Source organism: Andrographis paniculata, unplaced genomic scaffold (genome assembly GCF_009805555.1).
Source record: "Andrographis paniculata isolate CXL003 unplaced genomic scaffold, ASM980555v1 Contig9END, whole genome shotgun sequence".
In the NCBI taxonomy this organism is placed as follows: domain Eukaryota; kingdom Viridiplantae; phylum Streptophyta; class Magnoliopsida; order Lamiales; family Acanthaceae; genus Andrographis; species Andrographis paniculata.
In genome coordinates, this window is record NW_026137639.1 from 1,963,159 (window position 1) to 1,978,109 (window position 14,951).

Below are 14,951 nucleotides of genomic sequence, written 5' to 3' on the forward strand. Positions count from 1 at the left end.
ATCATTCACATGAGCGTATGCAGGACATCCAAATATTCTTAGATTAGAGTAATCAGAGGGTTTACCGGACCATACCTCTTGAGGAGTCTTTAAGTCAATTACAGTTGATGGAGATCTGTTAACCAGATAGCTAGCAGTGTTAACTGCTTCAGCCCAGAATTGCTTAGATAAGCCAGCAAATATACGCATACACCTAGCACGCGCCATGAGGGTTTGGTTCATTCGCTCTGCAACTCCATTTTGCTGTGATATGTGTCGTACAGTGCGGTGCCTCACTATACCTTATTTCTTGCAGAAATCATCAAATGGAGCATTGCAAAACTCCAACCCATTATCAGTTCTTAGAGTCTTGACCTGTTTACCCGTCCGTTTTTCAACCATTGTCTTCCACTCCTTGAACTTCCCAAACACCTCATCTTTAGTCTTCAGAAAGTACAACCAGACTTTTCTCGAATAATCATCTATGAAAGTGACAAAGTAAGAACACCCGCCCTGCGATTTCACCGGAGAGAGACCCCATAGATCTGAATGAACATAGTCCAGAATTTCTTTTGAAGTGTGATGACCGGTACTAATACTCACCCTACATTGCTTCCATTTTACACAAGCCTCACAGAATTGAATTTTACCTATCACATCCCCACCAAATAAACCCTGCTTGCTCAACACAGACAACCCTAGCTCACTCATGTGACCTAATCGACGGTGCCACAAATTTGTCCTGTCATCATTTTTATCCAAGGACTGGGATACTGCCGCCGTTCCTGATAGTTAGAAATCGCATGCGTTTTATATTCATATCATATGCGATAATTGGGTGATTTTGATTGGATTCTACCTAATTTATGTGCGAATTGTTTATTTGCTGTGTGCAGAGGGCAAATATTAAATTTGGCATAATTGGCAAAAAAATAAAATAAAATAAAATAAATTAAAGACCCAAAAGCCCATCTACAAAATAATTAGGGCAAACATTAAATAAAAGGAGGGATCACACGTTTCAAAAGAGAGGACGGCTAGGGCAGAAACGCACAGGAGCAGGAGACTGACAGATTCATAGATCGCGCATGAGCAAATCGACAGAGAAGAGATTTCCCCCTCCCACTATGACTTCATCTTTCTCTTCTGTTCTTTGTTATTTAATTATGGAGTAGATACTTTTCTGGTTTGAGGGGTGATAATGTTTTGGTTCTTTTGTTTTGGAGATTCTTGATTTTCTTTATAAAAGTTCTTTTTGATTATCAATATTTGTCTAATTCTGAGAATAGCGTTTGTGATTGTTAGATTGATTGAATATTTTGGTACCGATATTTAAATTAGTCTGATAATCAAAAGTCAATTCAAGTAGGATATCCGTAATTGTATTCGCACTTGAATAGGTGACAACCGAGTTGAATAGTTCCTTCCCGGGGGTTAGACAATCAAATCTAATTGCTTTTCTTAGATAGTAATTGTTTTGAATTGGGTTTTTCTAGATTGGAATGCGGTTAGGCAATATTCTTATGGGCACAACTAGGTTTATTTGCTTAATTAAGGGTAGTTAACGGTCGTACCTTAATTACCTATACCGTAAGGAAAAATTGGTTGTCAGAGCTTGTTGATAACTATAACCAATTTATTGATACTTTAATAAGAATTAATTTAATTGAATTAATGATAGAACACAAGTGCCATAACTGCATCATCCCTTGAGCCAGACATCCCCTTGATAGTCAGTTTCCCTTTAATTTAATTGCTTTGTTATTTCATTTTAATTAGATAATAAAAGAAAAATCCCCCTTTATTTACTGCATTAGAACACGAAAGAGTGAATCACACAATCCCTATGGAGACGATCCCTTCCCCTATATTACATTAAATTGTGATCATGGAGTAGGTGAAATATTAGATTGACCGCGCGACAGGTCAGTTCCCATCACTGAACTGCCCTGTAGAAAATAAATTCAATACTGCAGTTTTTCCTTCATCATTACCAGAGCACCTTTTAAGACTTTCACCCCCTCACCTTCACCATGATATTTTAAACTATTCTTGGCTAAGGTGCTAAGAGAAATCAAATTCTTTCTAATTTCAGGAACATACCAACAATCAAATTTTATGACAGTACCGTCATGCAATTTTATCTACACTATTCCGCTCCCCTTTATGGCTAGAATCCCATCATCACCTAACTTTACCGTTTCATTCCACTCCTTAAAAGAAGTGAGTAGATCACGAGAGAACGTCATATGGTGAGAAGCACCGGTATCCATAATGTACTAGCACTACACGCTGTCAGAACTTCACCAAAGTCCCCATCATCATTAGAACTGTCTTGTACCACAGCAACACTGCTGCCACTGTTACTAGAATAAACTTTTGTATTTTCCTTCTTCTGTGGACAATCCCTTTTAACGTGCCCCTTCTCCTTGCAAAGATAACACTTAACTTTGCTAGAGGATTTTGATTTTGAACGCGACCTCTCATTCCCGTTACCCCTCTCCTGTGGTCTTCCCCTACCTGCAGACAGACCTGATCCAGAACCCTCTTCCACAGAAACCTTTCTTTTCAATTTTTTGGACATAAGAGCATCTTTCACATCATTAACAGAAATTATAGTTCTACCATATAGCATAGTATCTACAAATTTCTCATATGAACCAGGTAGTGAACACAGTAAAATTAGGGCTTGATTTTCATCATCTACTTTAACCTCAACCCCTTGAAGATTAAGAATGATACGGTTAAAGGTATCAAGATGATCCTTTACCTGAGTGCTTTCGGACATCCGGAGGGTGTAAAGGCGTTGCTTCTGATATAGTCTGTTCGTGAGAGAGTTTCTTTGGTACTTCTCACACAGTTGAATCCATAACCCAAAAGCCGTTGTCTGATCTACAACCTCCCGTAACACCTCATTAGTAACTGATAGCAAGATCGCATAATGAGCCCTTGCCAAAATCTCCTTATTTACCTCATCATTCGTGTCTTTAGGAAACTTGTCTTCTCCCTCCAACGCAGCCTCACATCCTTGTTGAACCAGAAGTGCCCTCATCTTGACCTTCCAGAGCGTGAAGTCATTCGACCCATTAAACTTCTCCAGATCAAACTTATACGAGGACATCTTCAATCAATGAGATATGACTCTTATACCACTTGTTATGAGAAAACGAGAAAGAAAACAAATAAAGAACACGGAGGTTTTACGTGGTTCGGTGACGGTGTGTCAACCTACGTCCATGGGCAGGAACCGGAGAGATTTTATTATACTGATTCAGAGATTTACAATTATATCATCCAACTAAGAATCATAGTTGTCTATTTATAAGCACCCCAAAACACCCTAAATCCTAAGCTTATTTATTATTAATTAGGATAAGGCCAAAAGGAACCCTGCCAATTAAAACAACCATTTCGCTTTGATTTCGGGTCGAATAGATCGTTAAATCCAAATTATGTTTCAACAATATGATATTTTAGATAAAAAAATTGATATAACAATTTAAATAAAAATCAATATTTATTTAATATTTTTTAGATAGACAAAATACATCTATATAAGTAATAGGATTTTTCAATTTTTTATTATTATTATTATTATTATTATTATTATTATTATTATTATCCTTATTATTATCATTCGGGTCGGAGGACCTAGAGGTTATATGGAATCAAAATTGATTAAACTCATTAGTTAGAAACTATTATAATATTATAAATATATATAACATTATAATCCAAGGTGGATTAAATATCTAAGATTATTATTTGCTAATAGTAGTTTTCTAGTAATTTTTTATTTTATTTTATAATTTAGTTGTTCTTTGTAAAAATGTACACATGTATTATAGTGTAAACATTACATCTAATTACTATTTTAATTTGAATCACTCATTTTACGCAATATTTTTTTGATGAAATGATTTTTTTATGTGTAATAAGAGAAACTGTATAAAAAAATATAAAATATTTTATTTTATATTGAATATTTGACTTTTTGAATTTTTAACTTTTATATAGAATATTTTGTTTTTATTATAATTAATTTTGAGAAATCGCAATTGAAAAATGGTGTTGGAAAAACATAACAAATACTATTTTATAAGAGAAATATTACTCCCTCCGTCCCATAATAAGGTATTAATTAACTTTTTGCGTGTTGATATTTGAATATTAATTATTATATCAAATCGTATTACAAATAAAGAAAAAATGACAAAAATACTTCTATTGGTATCTTATAATACTAATATAATGACATTTGTATAAAAAATTATACAAATATAAAGATATTTTCAATATTAAGTACAATGACGTAAAAGACAAATGGATACTTTGTTATGGGACGGAGGAAGAATATCATTACAAAAAATTATAAGGATTTTATAACAAATAAATTGAAATAAAACTCCTAAAAAAAACACAAAAAGAATCCAAAAATTTACTAATGACTTTTTACCTCTAGATGTCACAACAGCTTCTTATAATTTATTTTTATTTGTTGGTACATAGTAACTTCAAAAATAATGAACATTTAAATCTTATTTATTTAATGATTGTGATGGAGGACCTAAAACTCAAGAAATATATATTGAATTGATAAATGCAGTTATTTTTACATCACACCATACATGTAAATATCAACTTATTATTAGAGTATTTATTGTTTAATAATTTGATGAAATATGATTGTCATCATATTGTTGTGATTGTTATAGGAAGATTGGACAACAATTTTGCATTTTTATCTTTGGCAATATATGTCTATAATTGTATGCATATTTATAGTGTGTGATCACTCCATCATACTATAATATATATATGAATATTTACAAAATATTATTGTTATAAAATATATATAAATACAAAAGTCGGTCAAATTGGACCGCATCGCGCATGTACTCTTGAGATTGTGTATATTGCAAAAATTAGTAAGTCTCCGAATCGGATCGTCTCTAAATTAGTCCATTTTTAAATCGACAATTCGGTCCAAATTTTAGTAGACCGTCAATCAACGGTATCAATATCAATATAATACTTATTAATTGTTTTCTTTTATTAGTGAGAGGTTATCAATCAGTTACCGATATTATTTTATTTCTCTATAAATATGTGTATCATAATGTAACAACGCACGAAATCATAAGAAATATCTACATAGATAAGATCTTTCAATCGCCCCAAATCTTTTTTGTTTATTTTACAAGAATTACCTTCGTATTTCTTTTCTATATTCAAATATTGTTCGTAGATTTTCTACGATCCGTATTCTAACGGCTTCCTAAAGCCAACACCCATATATGTCTATTTTCAGTACAACAATAATTTAATCACTCATGCAACCAATCAATAGTGTTTGTCTCGTATGACAGTTCAACGGCAAGATTGAATTTTGACTATTCATGACCAATCTTTAGCGAATTCACTGGACAAATTATAATTATGGTAATTATATATATTCAAATTAATATAATTAAATTAAAATTAAAATAAATAAATACATCAATAAAAATTTACATTAGAAAAATAAGAAACTTAAAATTAAAAATCACTTAAACATCAAAATAGTTACAAGCGTTCACAACGAAATCTTATATTTTGGTATCGGCTGACAATAGCATGTATACTAACTTTCGTAAACACATATTTTTCAAGAAAAGTAATGAAACAATCATTTAATAATTATTCTTCCATGTTATTCTGTAATTTTTTCTTGATAATAGTTATAGTTGAAAATTATTGCAGTTGCTATTTTTGTTTGTCTCAACAAATTTCATAAAAAGTTCATTTAAATTCTTCAAATCTCAAGATATTTCATCACATTGAACATGAATGATGAAATTACCTAATAATAATTCAAAATTCATCAATTTGCTTCTGCAAATTATGTAGGATATAATTATGCAAGTAGTTGCAATATCTTTTTATTGAAAGAGGAAAGTTGATTTGCGGGGAAAAAAAAAAAAGAAAAAAGAAAAAGCAAGACATCAATAATTTTTTTGATGGGTCTTGTCAAATACTAAAACCGTCACTATTCATAAAGTAAAAATAGAACTAACACTTAGGAATGCATTTGTAATTTTAATGATAATTAATATTATTTTAAATTTTTTTTTTTTGAATCAATTGACCTACCTTGCCTAATATTGCATCGTGCTTACTATGATTGTTATATTTTTTTTGTGTTAACAATTACATCAAATGTCTTATTAAATTATTTTATTTGTTTGATTGTCTATATAATAATTGATGGTATGTATTCTTTTAAACTTCAGATTTTAGATAGGATGGTCATTTAACAATATTAGAATCACATCTCAATTCAAATTTTTTTCATTAGTAAACATCTTAAAACGTAAAGAAGCACAAGTATAAAATTGTAACTACATGCATTTTTCACTTGGAAATCTTGTGTATTTCACAGTGATTTGAACAATAATAAAAAAAAAAAAAAATTATATACGATTTGATATGGAATTTTAAATATAAATATTTTTTTATGTAATAATTTTTTAAGAAAAAAAAATATTTCATTCGTCCCACATATTAAGTCATTGTTCTCATTTTTATTTATTTCACATCTTATGTAATTTTTTTCAAAGGATTAAACTCTTTAATTACTTTTTAAAATTTAAATTTTATAATTCATAATTTTTAAAATTTTTAATTAGAATGATAAGTTTATTTTCTTAATTATTTATTAATCAATGCATCTTCTGAATTAATTGTGACATTATATCTAGGATTGAGAAGTACTATTTAATACTTCCTTTCGTCCACCTCCGAAGTCATATTTATCTTTTGTGTCATTATACTTAACATTAAAAATATTTTTATATTTGTATAATTTTTTGTACAAATGTCCTTTTATATTTGCAATTTTTTTAATAATTTGTACAATGTTTTGATATAAATTAAAATTCAAAAATTAATATAAAAAAAGTAAATGAAACCTTAGAGCCTGACACATGTAATATAATATTTTATTTTTTAATTTTTTAAATTTTTATGAAGACATAATACAAAAACAATAACAAAAAACAAAAAAAACGCCAACCATTAAAGGCCCAAATCTTTCCTAATTCAAGTATTTTCAATCTATCATAAAATATTTTTGGGAATTTGGTTTGGAGATCATTTTTTTTCCAAAAAAAAAAAAAAATCGGCATTATTTTCTTATATTTTTGTCCACGTGTGTTTGGTTGTGATTTCAAGCCAAAATCAATCATACAATTTTAATACTATTATTTTTTTTCACAAAATATTGATAACATCAAAATACCATTTAAATAAAAATTTTAAATAACACCATATTTTAAATCAATAACATATACACCCGAAGATCAAAATCTTCGAGTCATTAATATTAAATTCAAACTTTGGCACAAATTTACCTTTTGTGTTAAACAAATACATAATAATAAAGAGAATGAAATCAGAAAAATGTTCGACTTTGTTTAGGTGCACACTTTGAAAAGTTTTTAGCATTATTTATCAATATTATTATTTTTTCACATTAAATATTTACATGCTCCAAAAAAAACATTACATCAAATATTAACTATTTTTACCATTCAATTTTTTTTTTTCCAAAAACTAAACTTTAGAAAACATCGATCTAAAGGGAACCCCGAAATCATTAAATGCCCAAATTTAGGGTGTGGGGTAGTCGACATTTGTATTTGCACGTTGGTGCTAGCTCTACGTTTCTCGATCTTCCATTTCCATTGATCCATTACCATCTATTTAAACCCCAGCTCCCACATTAATATAATACTATAATTTATATTCATCGATCATCTCAATTTTCAACCACTCTCAGAAATTAATTAATTAATGAATTAATATCCATTCCATGTACAAAATAGCTCCCTCAATTCTCAGCATATACACTACTACTGCTATATGTCTTCTTCTTCTTCTTCTTACATTACTAATCCAGCTCCCTAATCTCTCTTCAGCAGCAGCAGCAGCCATGGCGCCCGCGGCTGACGGCGCCGCCGTGAAGCCGTGGGGGAATGCTCGTGCTCATGCTCGTGCTCATGCTCATGCTCGTTTGATCGGCTTGGAGGAGTGCAAGCCGAAGGGGATGCGGCGCTCCTCCGCCCCAAGCCGGTATGTCAATTTTCAGAGATTGCTTTCCTGCACAACCTCAACCCCTTCTGCAGCTTCTCAAAATCATAACAAACCCTAGCTGCCTGCTGCCCAATCAATTCCACCCTCACAGATCAGAATTTTATATATATATATATATGTATATGTGTGTGTTTTCTTTGTTTGCAACATAAAAATATTTTTTTGGGAAGTATATAATGTAAATGGAATACTTTGTGAAGTTGTAACTAAATAAAGGGTTTTTAACCCCAATTAAACAACAATTTTTTTTTTTATTTGTGTTATATGGTCGATTGTTAGTTTTGAAATTTTGTTTAGAATAGATAAAAAGAAAAATAAATTAAATGAAGCAAATACATATTGAATGTAATGTTTTATAAAGAAAATACAATTTTCAACATGCCAAAATATAGTGAATATGGGCTGAGCCTAGACTATATTTTCACCTTTAAGCCATGACGGTTAAATTACTTCAAGATTTTCAGAAGATATAAAGAATGAATAAGCTAAAATATGAGTTGGATTATTATTGTTGGGACTGGGTCAACTCAACTCTAGTATGATATTGTCAGCTTTGGGCTAAACTCGCACGGAACCGGTCCAGATCCAGATAGGTCTCTCAAAGATCTTGGTTTGGTTGATACGTGGGTAAAACTGAGTCTGAATAAATTGCTTCCGTAATAATAAAAAATTCTTTTAAGTTTTCGTTAGATTCGGGATATTCTTATGTGAATATGTGTTGTGGATTTTGGATTAATAATAACAATTACCTTATCCAAAGAAAATTAAGAAGTTGGAATATCAACGTTGATCCATAGGAGGTTACAATCCAAGTTTATTGGGAATCGATCATTTGATAAAATTTATTTTAAAATTTGAATAATTCTTCACTTTAGTAGGTTGGTTAATTTGTTTCAGAGTTCTTACTATTTTGTAGTTAGGCTGGTGATATTAATAAAGCCATAGGTCTGGTAGTTTGTTTCCAAGCAATAACAATTAATTCATCATTTTATATTATGTTTTCTTATGCATTTGTAGTTTTTTTTTTATTTGCATTAGATTAGTAATTGTAGATTAGTCATCAATTCAGCTTTAGACAAAATTTTCATCTTACAATTGAAGCTTAGGCCACCTACAACTATTCAGACCAATTTATGTTTTTGGATTCAAGAAGATTCTTTGAAGTACTTTCGGAACATAATGTTAGTTTAGAATGATTTGGCCAATGCAAATCGCTTGGTTGGGGGGCATATTCATTCAAGAGATCTTTGATCGAGTAAATTTTGGAGCCAACACATGTATTATTTTAAATGATAATAAGTACTCTTTCCCTCTTATATAGGGTGCAACATTTTGATTCGGCATGAAAATTTAAACAAGTAGAATAAAATAAGAATTAGGTGATGTGACGAGAGAAGTGTAGGCTTATTATTATTATTATTATTATTATTATTATTATTATTATTATTTTGAGTGGTGTGATTGGATAAAATGTAGTTAATTATCTTCTATTTTGAAAATATTACAGAATATATGAGACAAACAAAAAAATATTGCAGAATATGTAAGACGGAGGGAGTATTTAATTTGATCATATATTTTATCTTTTTTAAAAAATACTATATATAGATAGTGTTACAAGTAATTTTACCATGTATGTAAACCCACCTTAATAAATGAAGACAATATATTGACTTTTAACAAAAAATACTTTATTTGGATACTAGGTCCGTTCGCGGGTTACTCATAACACATTTGAATAATAGCAGCGGTAAATTTTCATGCCGTAGAAAAAAATCACATTCACATTATTAAGTTTTTATTTAGGTGATAGTCACAATGTTGATTGTAATTAATCAATACTGCCATGGTAGCATATGAGGTATAAATTGACAATCTGTATGATATGTATATTAATATAACAAATGAATTGAAAGTACATGACAATAACCAATACAACATACTACAATTGATGTCAAAATATAAGATGTCAAAATATAAGGTATATTAACAACCCCAATATAAAAGGGCATTATTAAAATTGATGTTAAAACACAAGGTATATTAACACAACGTACATGTGAAAATAAAAATGACATAGGATAACAATTTACATAGGACATACTGTATTAATTGAATTGAATTTATGTGTTAACCGTCTAAATTCAATGTATTGATTAAGACTAATTAGCATGATGTTAAACTAATCCATTTTTTTCTAAATGTTGTTATGATATTAGATATGAAGTCCAATTATATTCTAAAATTTAAAAATATAATTTGAATATTATTAACATAGGTTTAGGGTTTGCTAAATTAAAAAAATATACATGTATTTTCTCCGGTACGTAGATCATTTGAATGGATAACCAAATTAACGTGTTTTTTTTTTCCCTTGATTTCTTAATTTCTTCAACATATGATCGAAATGCATAGCACGCTCTAGAATAGTATGGTATTTGTTTACAACTAAGAAATTAAACGACAAATTCGTTGCTCAAGTACGGACAAGTTGTGCACGTGTGAAAAGTTGTTATTTACTGTACAATAACTGATCACACACACGCTTCTGGCTGGATGTCTTATTTATAACCCTGGAACTGGATTGGAAACCTACCTGCCTAACTATACAGGTCGTCGTCGTCAGCTCCTCCGGCAGGGGCAGAAAACGGGTCGGATCCGGATGCTCCGGCGGCCGACTCAGCAAACCGGAACTCAGTTCCGAGCCCCCGCGACTGCTGCAAGGTCTGCGCAAAAGCCTGGTACTTACGTATATCGGCATCGCTCACGCTACGGCGCGCAAATTTCATCGACTCCTCGAAATGAGCTGGCTTGATCTCCGACACTTCTTCATCGACATCCTCGTCCATGGAGTCGGGATTCTTCGCTCTCCTCCTCTCTCTTTCTATGTCCTGAAACGAAAAAATCGATCTATTTTATAGCTTTCTGAGTGAAAAAAGGAATTTAGATGCGTACTTTCTCGATGTTCTCCCGGATGGCGTATTTAGCAGCGCGTTGGCAGATTTCCGTAATATCGGCTCCACTGAATCCTTGAGTGTATTTGGCGAGAGCTCGGAGATCGACATCTTTGGAAAGTGGCGATTTTCGGAGGCAAGCTTTGAAGATCTGATGACGGGAATCTTCATCGGGGAGAGGAATGTAAATAAGCTGATCAAGACGGCCCGGGCGAAGAAGGGCCGGATCAATTATGTCGGGTCTGTTAGTCGCCCCGATTATGAATACGGTTTTCTTCGCATTCATGCCGTCCATTTCGGTTAGGAGTTGGTTGAGAACTCGATCGGCGGCGCCACCGGCGTCGCCGACGCTGCCGCCTCTCTGCATCGAGCATTACGATTCGTTGTCTGTTAGGGAATGTGTAATGGAAAGATGAGAACAAAAGTTATATGCGGATAACCTGGGTAGCGATGGAATCGAGCTCGTCGAAGAAGAGGACACATGGCGCAGATTGTCTGGCCTTGTCGAATATTTCCCGAACGTTGGCTTCACTCTCTCCGAACCACATGGTAAGAAGCTCGGGTCCTTTAACGCTGATAAAGTTGGCTTGACATTCGTTGGCTATGGCCTTGGCTAGAAGTGTTTTGCCGCAACCAGGAGGGCCGTAGAATAGAACACCCTTTGAGGGCGACATGCCGAATTTCTCAAATTTCTCGGGATGTTCCACGGGATATTGAACAGTCTACAGCGTAACGAATAAGTTCAAAACGATTATCTAATTCGAAAACTTAAATTTGTTCGATTCATGTTACCTCCTGAAGCTCTCTCTTGACATTTTCAAGCCCGCCGATGTCATCCCAAGAGACATTAGGCACTTCGACGACCTGGTAGTTCATAGAATACGGATAATTAACAAATTTACGTAAAGATGCGAATATTTCATACCCGTTTGTTCACTTACTGTCTCCCGTAGAGCAGAAGGATTGCTTGATCCAAGTGCAGTGTGGAAGTGATCGTTTGTAACAGCCATGGAATTTAGTATCTCAGCATCGATTGTGTCGTCTTCCAAATCGATGATGTCCATTTTCTCTCTGATGCATTGAAGTGCTGCTTCGGTGCAAAGCGCTGCAAGGTCGGCGCCAACATAACCGTGGGTATCTTTTGCGATTCGTTCTAAATCAACCTGTAAAATTGCAATACATCAATCAATATAATCAAGTACGGCTCATAGTGATTACGGCCAAGTTCAAAGTAAGACGAGAGGGGCCAACATCATCGGAAAGTTTCATGTTTTTGGTATGAATCCTGAGAATTTCAAGTCGTCCCACTTCATCAGGAACACCAATATCTATCTCCCTGTCGAACCTACCAAACCTTCTAAGAGCCGGATCAATGGTGTTTGGCCTATTAGTTGCCCCCATGACAATGACATGGGAACGAGACTTGAGCCCATCCATGAGAGTCAAGAGTTGCGAAACTATCCTTCTTTCAACTTCGCCATGTGTCTTCTCTCGCTTCGGAGCTATGGAATCAATTTCATCGATAAAAATAATAGCCGGTGCATTTTTTTCAGCCTCCTCAAAAGCCTTTCTAAGATTGCTCTCGCTCTCTCCGGCCAATTTAGACATGATCTCTGGACCATTGATAAGAAAGAAGAAAGCCCCGGTTTCATTAGCAACGGCTCGAGCAATTAAAGTCTTGCCAGAACCTGGCGGTCCGTAAAGGAGAATCCCCTTGGGGGGTTTGACCCCAATAGATTTGAACAGCTGAGGATGTCTCAACGGCAACTCAACTAATTCTCGAATCTGAGCCATCTGCTTTCTAACACCACCGACATCATCATATCCAACCTCATCCAACTTATCCTCATCCTCTCGCTTCACAGGCTCGCCCTCGCAGAAGATTTCAGTATCAGGGGAAACAACACAGTACTCCCCTGGATCAGTCTCAACAACTTTAAATTCGACGCTTCTCATCCCTCCTCGCACAAGAAAATGGTCTCCTTTCCTGACAGGGCGATAAGCCTCCATAAAGTAAGCTGCGAAGACAACATTAGAAATTGATCATTATTTTCCTTCCACGACTATTATTAACATGGATAGAGATAACAGAATCCACGAAAGATGAAAGGGTTTACGTTTGAGATAAGCATCAAATAGATCCCCAGTGAGGCCCTCAATAGTATCATCCAAAGGCAGAATGTGAACACGCTTTCCGTATTTAACGTCTTGACATTGGTGCAAAGATACAACATCACCCAAACGGACCCTCAGATTAGACCTCACAACCTTGTTCATCCTAACCTTTGGCTCTTCGCATGTCTCATCGGCAAGGGCAATACACACTGTGTCCTTTCTTTTCTTCCCCTGGATTCCATGAATAGCTAATGAATTAAGCAAATCAAACGGCATTCAATCGAGATCATTCAAAATGCAGAATCATTCACTGTAATCTGCTATGCACAGCTACAAACATGCAAGTATGATCATAGCAAAAAATAAACAATACTTAAATTAAATTAATTGGTTACCCACAGCATATTAGACATTAGAAGTTTCAGCAGCTGCAGACTATTTCTCAATGGATGGGTATAAACTTAGTTAGAATACAACAAAAATTTAACATAGAAACCGCTGTAGGATTCACTGTTTTTCCAGCTTGGTTTATGCACTGGCTTCTAGTAAAAATTGATTTGATTCGAGCAGAGGCATTTCACTATACAAATCGATGGGAAGATCGTGGGTGGTAGCAATTAAGTTCGTTTCGAACCATTTTGCGATTCAATCGAATTCGCAACTCCATAAATTCAGTCAAATTCACTTTCAGCTTTAGAAATAGAATCAATGAACATGAACCGAAGCACCTGTTACTACTCTGTTTTCCCCCAAATAAATAGCTAGCTCTAAAATCTACAACAGAACAAGCCTCCTTCCACAATAACAATATTATCTAAATATAAGAAACACGGAACTTAACCTTAATCAAAATCGTGTCACCGCGGAAAAGCTGGAGCTTCTCCATGGTGGCAGGGTGCAGAGAGACAACTGAGTTATCGTCGTTGACGGCCTCATCAACAACCAGCCGATTCGGAGCCTTCTTCCTCTCCAAAATCGCAGTCGAGAAGTCCTTCTTCCCATCCTTGCTGTCCAGAACACCAAAACGTCGTCGGATTTTGAGCAGCCATCAATTACAATTTACAGCACATAAATACATAAAGCGAGTACAAAATAAAGCACAAAAGACAGCCATGGAAAACAATGAGCTAGCTAGATTATACATACGCGTCAGACGACTCAGCAGGGTGACTCATTCTCCGGTGATCTGTGGAACGGTGGTGAGCTCGATAATTCGGAAATATGCTTTCCCGGGGCACAAGAAACGAAGCAATTCAGAAGAGATATTTTGTACAGATATATACTGTATATATATTATATAGAGATGTCGAGAATGTACGGATTGACCACCACCGATAGAGTGTATTTCTTCGATTTTATGTTTGGAATTAAATAATAATAAAATTTTATTTTTAAATATTTATTTAATACTTTATTTCTTCAAGATAATCGACTCTTTTTATCAGAAATAATAATTAAAATAATACTTCTCCGCTCTATGTACAGTATATTATTCATTTATTTAATATAAAAATATTTTTATGTTTTTATAATTTTTTTTTATAAACATCCTTTTTATTTTTTTATCTTATTTATATTTATATTTTAATATATAATTAATATTCAAAATAAAAAAATAAATATAAATTTTAAAATCAAAAGAAAATAATAATATTTAATTAATTACTAATAATAATAAATATTATTTTATTATTATTTATATATATAATAATATGGGCAATTTAAAATAAATTTAATATATATAATTAAAAAATTAGAATATATATTTAA

The 14,951-nt window shown here is 33.2% G+C and overlaps 1 protein-coding gene across 1 annotated transcript; it reads right to left on the minus strand.

Annotated features, from left to right (window-relative positions):
• Positions 1-10,534: 10,534 nt before the first annotated feature.
• LOC127244168 (cell division cycle protein 48 homolog) lies at positions 10,535-14,465 on the minus strand. The gene is made up of 9 exons (XM_051264571.1): positions 14,328-14,465; positions 14,023-14,188; positions 13,184-13,412; positions 12,318-13,084; positions 12,008-12,229; positions 11,859-11,930; positions 11,507-11,788; positions 11,068-11,427; positions 10,535-11,003 (listed from the first exon to the last, which is right to left on the minus strand). Exons 1-9 carry the CDS (start codon positions 14,354-14,356, stop codon positions 10,713-10,715), a joined length of 2,418 nt encoding a protein of 805 aa, XP_051120528.1. The 5' UTR covers positions 14,357-14,465; the 3' UTR covers positions 10,535-10,712.
• Between the last annotated feature and the right edge of the window lie 486 nt (positions 14,466-14,951).